This window comes from Emys orbicularis, chromosome 2 (genome assembly GCF_028017835.1).
Source record: "Emys orbicularis isolate rEmyOrb1 chromosome 2, rEmyOrb1.hap1, whole genome shotgun sequence".
Classification (NCBI taxonomy): Eukaryota; Metazoa; Chordata; order Testudines; family Emydidae; genus Emys; species Emys orbicularis.
In genome coordinates, this window is record NC_088684.1 from 35,889,414 (window position 1) to 35,897,869 (window position 8,456).

General features: G+C 40.9%; 1 protein-coding gene across 1 annotated transcript; it reads right to left on the bottom strand.

Moving 5' to 3' along the window:
* Positions 1-612: 612 nt before the first annotated feature.
* DCSTAMP (dendrocyte expressed seven transmembrane protein) lies at positions 613-7,727 on the bottom strand. The gene is made up of 3 exons (XM_065400151.1): positions 6,666-7,727; positions 1,435-1,764; positions 613-696 (listed from the first exon to the last, which is right to left on the bottom strand). The coding sequence occupies exons 1-3, from the start codon at positions 7,725-7,727 to the stop codon at positions 613-615; spliced, it is 1,476 nt and encodes a 491-aa protein (XP_065256223.1).
* Positions 7,728-8,456: the final 729 nt, after the last annotated feature.

The following is an 8,456-nucleotide window of genomic DNA, read 5'->3' on the forward strand; positions in this document are numbered from 1 at the left end:
GGCCTTGCACTTTGTGGCATTTATGTATGTGTAAAATAAGTCCAGAGTGGTTGTCAGCTGCTACCAGTTCAGAATAGCAGCATCTTGCTCTCACTTCACATATGTGTAAGGCCACCAGTTCAGCAGGATACTTAAGAATATGTTAGGCTCAGTGATTTCAATGGGACAGCTCATGCTTAAAGTTGGATTGGAGACTAAGAGCCTGATTCCTATTTTACAGTAGAGCCGTTTTACACACTGTGGCAGAATACAGGGTATTCAAGGTAGGAGCAAATGTAAATTACAGAGTAATACTGCCACAACAATGTATGGTGGCCTTACCAGGAATGGGAGTCAGGCCCTAAATGTCTGCACAGGTGCAAGGCAGCGCAGAATCAGAATTGAAAACGGATTAAATAATAGGATTAAATATTATTACAGTTTCCCAAATTTTACCCAAATACTGCAGACTGCTATCTTTTGACATTTATTTTTACTTATTTAAAATTTATATATAATATGCAAATTAACTGGCAGCACTTTATGGAAATATTTTAACAAAGCAGGAGCAATATACAGGGACCCTTTGAACCAAAGAACTGTGAGCTTATCCAAAAGGTTAATTGGCCTTTTTCAAACATTGTTGATGTTTATCATGTCTTTTTCTTTCTTCCTGACCATTCCCATTGCCTTGAATATTGGGAACCAGAAGTGGAACTGAGAAGACAGAAAAGGTGTGTTAGTGACATGTTACCACTGAGTACCAGTCCTTCACAGACCCTGCCATCCAGCATCTTAAATGCCAAGCGCTTTTTTTGCATAGAAATCCATTAAAATATATATTTGGGTAGTTCATTGTTTTTTGCATGTGAAAATAAAAAGTTCTTCTCGCTATATGCTATTTGCAGTATCCATTCATTGTGTTTTACAAACAGAACTGCATTAACCATAGTGCATCTTGATTTGCTAGAAACTGAACATTGTTAACAGTAAGAAGCTGATTATTAATACCAATTATTATATGTTTGGATCATGAGAACCCCATTTATCAAGTAGGCACTTTCCACACATAAATGAAGACACAGGGCCAGTGCATGATTATCTGGCCTGTTTAGGTGTGCCTGTGTGTTCTAATATAGTTCATGTGTTGTGTGGATAGGACAACATGCTGATAGAACTGCAATTTACCTCTCGCCCCAATTCAGGAAAACACTTAAGCATGTACTAAAATCCATTTCTATTCAGGAAAGTATATTAGCATGTGCTTAAAGTTAAGTTAATGTTTAAGTACTTTCCTGAACTGGGGCCTTTATGATCAAGCAGACCAAAACCCTGGATTCAGCTACACCTGGACTTGGAAAAGTTCTGATCTGCCTCTGAATCTGAACTGTGCAGTTATTCTGAGAGAGAGAGAGAGAGAGAGAGAGAGTTTTTTCCATAGTGTTCATGGCTTACCTTTGTAGCAAATGAGTTCAATTTCCTTTTTACATTTTTCTGTGGAATCTTTGATCTTTTTCTCAGTAGTTTTGCATGCAGATAATGTATCCGTTTCATCTCTATGTTGGGATAAAATGAAGTTGACACAAGTATTTTAAGTTGCGTCAGGGTGGTGGAGAATAATGCAAATATTATTAGACAAAAGATGATGCATCCAAGCAGGAGCCATGTTGAGGAGAGCAAAAACTCTGGTTTAGGGAGGCATTCATGCTTAAACAGAGAAGAGTTAAAGGAAACATTCGTTGTCTTGCGCTCTCCATTGTTGAAAATAAACGTGTTTTCATTTTTCTGTATGGGGGAAAAAGCTGGTGTTAGTACTAATTACTTTCTTTTAAAATAGTTATTGCATTTCATACTCAGCTATGCAGAGTGATCTGTATTAGACATGATGATCTAACCCATCTCCTGTCAATGAAGGATTGTTCATAACAGTATGTTTACTCGTGAACTCCCCAGTTGTGTGTGAAATGTGCCAAATGATAGGATTTGCACCACGTCTCTTTGGAGTCTGTCCCTCAGTCTAAGGGGTCAAACTGTCAGGATCTTTTTCTTGATGATATTGTCCCTCTCCTTAATTTTATCCTTTTCCTACTGTAAACCATGTCAATTATTCCTCTCTGGTGTTTACACCCTTCAGATATTTGTAGACACGTCTCTGCTTACTTTTCAATTAGGCAAGAGCTAATTACACTCTCCTTTAGTCCAGCTTTACAGGGGTGTAAATGAAAGTGCTATTTTGCTGCTTAATCCTTCCTCATAATTTACTCTCTCTGCTCCCATCCCCCACCCAGTAACTTTTGTTGCTTTTCTCTGATCTCTTGGTATGTCTGATGATTAACAGCTAAAGAGGGGGTGAGGGAAATTTATTCACAAAGGTACTGTGTAAATGAGCCAGTGGATAAGAGAAGAAAGACCACAGTAGACATTCAATATGAAACACAGATACAAAAAATGGAGCCAGATTGTGCCTGTCTTTATCAGGAGTAAAGTGCTCAAGAGGTTGCAGGCTTCATTCTGCTTGACTAGTCTTTGGCCTCTATCTCTGAGACTGACCACTATGGGGCCAATTGTGACGAAGATAGGGTGGTTTTTTTAATGTGGATACCTGCCTACAGGATATTAGAACCGCTCCATAGGATCCAAATTCCATAGACTTCAAGGAAGTTGAAATAAAGGTTTGAACTTTGCAGCCTGGGCTCTAATCTACTAGGAATTGTACTCATTTCTCACACAGCAGAAAACTGAACAGTAATCAGAAGGCTACATTGTTCAGTCAAATCCATCTCTACGTGACCAGACAGCTCTCTGCAGAACACAGTTTGGATTAGCCATAGATTATCCTGTTTGTGTACTACTGCCCTCTGTTACAGAGACTCAGTCCTGCTCATTTGTCCAGTGCAGGTAGAACTGATCAAAAGTCAGAATCTCCATCCCATGAAATTCTGGTATTTTGACAATCGCTGATGTCCAAGCTCAAATACTGAGTATTTTTGGGAAATGAAAAGTCCTGAATGAAATGTAGAAACATTTTGCTTCCACTCAGTGAACTGCATTCCTTCACCTGAGCTGCCCTACTGCCTCAAAGGAGTTGCAACTCTGGTGCCTCAAATCCCCATTCTCATCTTTGGGTCAGGCCCCGCAGCCAGATTACATCCCCCATGATGCACTGTGATCATGGGATTCCCATTATATCCCACAGTGGTTCACCCAGAGGGGAAACTGCAATGTATCATGTATGTTATCTGGACAGGGAGTCCACCCAATAGGGGAAAATGAGGGCACGAAGCCCGCAAACTACAAATTCCATGAGACACTGCAGTAGTACAAGTAGATTTGATTAGACAAACTAAAATGTTTCAATTGGGGAAAAACCCAATCCAAAACATTTTGTTTCAATTTTCCCACAGAAATCTTTGATTGTGCAGAAACCACGTTTTCCATAGGAAAAAACATTTTGTTTGAAAATTCTTGACCAGCTGCAGTTACAAGGCTTATAAAGCAAACAGCTCTCTGTCTTTGGAGAGGAAAGAGCCACGGTTGGTTAAGGCAATTGCCTCTTAGTAGCCTCATTCTCTTGCAACCCCATCCACATCCACTCCTGTAGCAGGGTGGGGGGAAAGAAAGAAGCACAGAGCCTGCTGCTTATAGTAGGGTGGAGGTGGAGAGAAGCACACTCACAGATGCCACTGCTTGGGAAAGTAGGAATGGTGTGTGAGTGCCATAAAGCGCACTGTTTGGGAAGGCTGAGGGACCATTATCCACAGAAAGCCCACTGCTCAGGAGGGCAGTGGACCAGCATCTTCATGGAACCCACTGCGTTGGGAATTCCTCTCACCCTTCCTACAGAACCTATTGCTGTGCTGGGGGATGTTTCCCAACAGTCCTCTGTGTGAGTGGGGGCTGCCACCTACAAAGGGATCTGGGTGTGGGAACTTCCCTGTAAAGCCCTCTGCTCAGAGCCGACAGCATCCCTCAGCGACGCCACTGTTCTTGTCTGAGTGACACAATGAAAATCCCCACATGGATCTTTATTTATGCGGTTTGGGAGAAAGCCAGAGCATTAGAACCCTCTGCTCTGATGCAGAATGGAGGGAGGAGATCCCCAGTCATCTGGTTGGGGTTGTCAGGGTCTCTCCCACGAGCGGCCTTCTGATCAGCTGTGGGTCCCAAAGAACAGCAAGTGTAGACCAGAGCCCTCTTCCCCAGGCCTACCATGCTTATTGCTTAAAATTTGTAGAGGCAGGAAGTCTGTCCCTTTGAAGAAGGGGGATCTGAGGTTGTACCCCATGATTGCTGTGAAGATCAGAGTGGCCATGATGTGCAGTAGAGCTGCCATAGTTCGTTCCATTATACTGTTTATGCTAACATACTTTCAGAAGCTTTGCAAATTGATTTCAAGGACTATATATGAGAATCCTTCGCAGTGCTCACTGGCTAGGGAATAAAAGAGCAGTAACTGGGAGTGAAACCTGAACTCAGGTTTTCTCCATAGCATTGTAGAACACCCCCAGAAATATGAGAGGCAGTGGATTTGAATTTAGTATTCTCTTGGTTTTTAAGGTGAGTGTCTTCTATACTTCCCTTTTGAAGATGGGCCATCAATTTAATTTTATTTATTGAAATGAGTAAAATATCTGACACACATGAGAGAAAGAAAAAAAATTGTCTTGGCAGATCAAATATTAAATAATTTTAAATCCCTTTCTGTTTGGTTGTAACTTGAAGCAAATACCTAATTATTTTCCTCATTTTAAGAACCCTCCTCTTCAGAACACCTGAGATTTTTATAATTGCTTCTTGTATAAATGAACTCTTTTTGGGGAAGGGGGGGGGATTAGTGTTAGCACAATTAACCCCAAGAAGAAGTAATAAGAAATGTACTTGCTGAGCAGCAAGAAATTAACAGTAGAGGAATGAACATGTGCTACACTGTACATAGATGTACATAGTTAAACATCTTGAAATCCCTTTGAAACTTCTTGATCCCCAAGGTATCAAGAAGTTGTGTACTTTATGTAAGGTGTTTAGGCCCTAATCCTGCAAGCCACCCTGGGTGGGCAGACCTCCTGTGCCTTTGCAGGCCCTACTGATGTCTATGTGGCTCCACCCATGGAGCAGCTTGCAGGATCACCAACTTTGTTTGCAAGTATAAGAATTTGAGGGTAAAATGTTAATTAATTAATTAATGTTGATTGTTCCCTCCCTGTGGCATTCCATTGTGAGATCCACTATAGGTATTTAGAATGCAAATTACTAGAGAATTCATAGAACATTTAGGTGGAATCCTCTTCCTAGCACACAAGTTTTCAATGCCTGTTAGTCAGTTTGGGTGGCTGATGATGCTGTTGTTATGGGTAAAACAGCCCAGAATAAAGAGTATAAATTGTTAAAATGGCTTCCAGTACAAAAAGTACTGTATATAGAAAGCAGGAATCCTTGTGTGCTTAAAAGGAAATGAAGCTATTCATAAAGAGGAATTAAACACTAGAGCTTTCTTCTGAGACATATTTTCCATCTGTTGCCTTCCTCTGTAATAAACCAAGGGCGTTACCATTTTGTGTCAGAGTACTGGTTCCTGTTTAAAATATTCTGTGATTTCAATCCTCACCTAAGAAATCTTTCAGTAATGTCACACTCCCAAGAGTTCGTATTTAAACACTATGTGAAGCTTCAGGGTAACTTGTTGCCAGAAAGTTTATGGTGATTGGGCTCAAGTGGCACAAATTTATCAAGGGGAAGCTGTTGTGAACAGAAATCACAGGGAGGCTGGAAGTTCCTTATGGAAGACATGACCCTTTGTGTAAGGGTCTAACTAGAATAAAGTTGCCACCCCACCCGTTTACCTGACTGATTTTGTTTGGGGCACCCTACTTTGGCCTACTGCAAGTTGCAGGGCGGTTCTTTTAGATGGGAGCCATTTCTATGTTATAAATGCTCAAGGGAATTCTTTAAATAAAATGTGGCCACAGAGATCTTCTTCCTCACTCAGGAGCAGATCCAAGATGGAGACTGCATGGAATACATGCGTAAGTGTCACTGCGCAATATACTTGAGGAACACAGTGGGGTTGGTAAAATAGTTTTAACATTTGCTCCTGGATGATTCAATATTATGTTAAATGATGAAATCTTTAACCAACTCAGCTGCAGCCAGAGACATCTCTTCTGTCACTTTCATGGTGGTATCATTTACTATAAAAGTGGTGACCTACAGAGACCTTATCACTAATAGGCTTCCAGGATTATGCTCTTGAGAGCAAAGGACAGAGAGTTTCAAGCAGGACCTCTCTGTGGAACTCCATACCACCAGAGAGCATCTTGTTAGAATGCAATGCAAAACTTCTCTCTTTGTGTGGACCTTCCCCACAATACATCAACATACAGACTGGCTGGTGAAACTGTCCCTTCTCCTACATATCTTCCCCTAGAAATATGAAACCAAAGAAAGAGCAGAGAATTGTCTGGTCCCATACAGCAAAATTACTTGAAGCATTGTATTTGGTGCACAGACACCATGATAATGACCCTACTAGAAATACATGAATAGATGGGTAATGGTGACTTCTCTGGAATGAAAGAGTCGAGGGAAGTATCTATGGGCTTGATCGAGCATCCACTGAAGTCAAGAGGAATTTTTCTATACTAAAACTTATCAGGAGCAATATATTGTATTATAGGTAAGGTACTTACTTGGTACCTGACTTTCAAATTAACCTCTAGCGCTGGTAATGCTTGGAGATGCTTGCTCACTGAAAAAATTAGCCAGTAAAGCAAATAATCTACTGCTGCAAACAGAACCCAGATGCAAAGATTAGTAAATACAGGGATTAGAACACGTCCTATGCTTTTCCTTTCCTTGTGTGTTAGGCAGAGGGATGGGACGATCACATACTTTTTTCTTTCTTTTTTACTGAGTGGAAGAACACAGGGCTTTTGTTGCTGCCTTTGGTGCTCATCAAATTTAATGAACTGTTTTGTAATGTAAATATTCTTAAACTTCACACTATGAGTGCCCAAGAATTTTCTGAAGAAAAGGTATGTGCCAAGAGGAACTAGAAGAATTCCTATTATAGGCAACAACCCCTGGTTTATATAGGGCTGTATAGCCAGTATAGAAGATATATGGTTAGTAACACTCTGGATTTGTTGTTTTGTGTTGTTTAACTTCATTTTCAAATTTTCATCTGAAATTAAGTAAGAGACATTGAATTTATCACTCAGTGATACTACTTCTTCCACTGGGTTACTTAAACGTTTAGTCTCATTATAAATCCACTGAATTATTTTAATATAGTCTTTTATAAAGGAAAATTGCTCAATCTCTAGATTGCAAACTATACTGTCTGCCAATATCTTTAGGTTGTGAAAAATATTTTGGATGTTGCCAGCTACCACGACACCAGTCCCAGCAGCAATAAGCGCATTTCTACCTTCACGCAAGCTGCAAGAAAGAACAAACAGTGTGCCAAAGCAGCGCATGTGCTTGGAGGAACACAACCCAGTAGACAGGCCAATCCAGGTGGACCCAGAAATTGCTAAGGAAACCAAAGGATAGTGTGCTAGAAAGGAATGCAAGCCAAGAAATAAGAGGCTGCTTATGATGAAGCTAACAGTAGAGCAAACTGCAAAAAGCTGCAACCGATTCTTCCAGCCAGGCTTCCTCTCTGATACAAAAAGTCCCCAAATGTGTCGAGTTATTGAGGCAAAAATTCTCATTTTCTTCTGAAGGTTGGTAATCCACTGATGGCTCATACTAGAAATAAAGGAAAACAAAACATGTCATTAGTCACAGTTAGCTGCAGTCTATTAGTAATATGCTTTCAACTGACTGACAAACAACTCTTTGCATTACAAAATCTGCAGGGGGATGGGGAAGAGAATGGGGCAGCCAGAGAGGACTCTGAACCAGAAGGACCATCTCCATGGTGCAAAAGGATAGCTCCATCTGTAGGCCCATTCAGTCCTTCACCTCTCGCCAATTGTTTTGGCAAAGTGGCTGATGCAAAAGATACTTTAGCATTTTTCAAAATATTTGCATCCTTTTTCTTAAATTGTATATATATAGATTTAGTGTTTGACTTTATATATATTCATTTTGGGATAGACTGGGTCCTCATGCTACAGGGTGGTGCATGGGAGTAAGAGCCACCCTTCCCGTCAAGCACACACCTACTCCCCTGCACAGTTATGTTAGCTTTGCCAGAAGCTGTGAGCAGAAGATGCACACCCAGTACTTCCCATTGTGATAGGGTTGTTTTTTTTGTTTTTGTTTTTTTTTAAAATATCAGGGTTGGAAGGGACCTCAGGGGGTCATCTAGTCCAATCCCCTGCTCAAAGCAGGACCAATCCCCAATTTTTGCCCCAGATCCCTAAATGGCCCCCTCATGGATTGAGCTCATAACCCTGGGTTTAGCAGGCCAATGCTCAAACCACTGAGCTATCCCTCCTCCTGAATTGTCCCAACCCCCCCACAAGTTTTGT

What these genes read in the sequence shown, in the direction of transcription:
- DCSTAMP (XM_065400151.1), bottom strand. Translation starts at nt 7,727, where the DNA reads ATGAGCCATCAGTGGATTACCAACCTTCAGAAGAAAATGAGAATTTTT. An exon ending in ATTTGAAAGTCAGGTACCAA is followed by an intron (nt 1,765 to 6,665) that starts GTAAGTACCTTA and finishes TCCCCCATACAG; the next exon opens with AAAAATGAAAACACGTTTAT. An exon ending in TGAACTCATTTGCTACAAAG is followed by an intron (nt 697 to 1,434) that starts GTAAGCCATGAA and finishes CTGTCTTCTCAG; the next exon opens with TTCCACTTCTGGTTCCCAAT.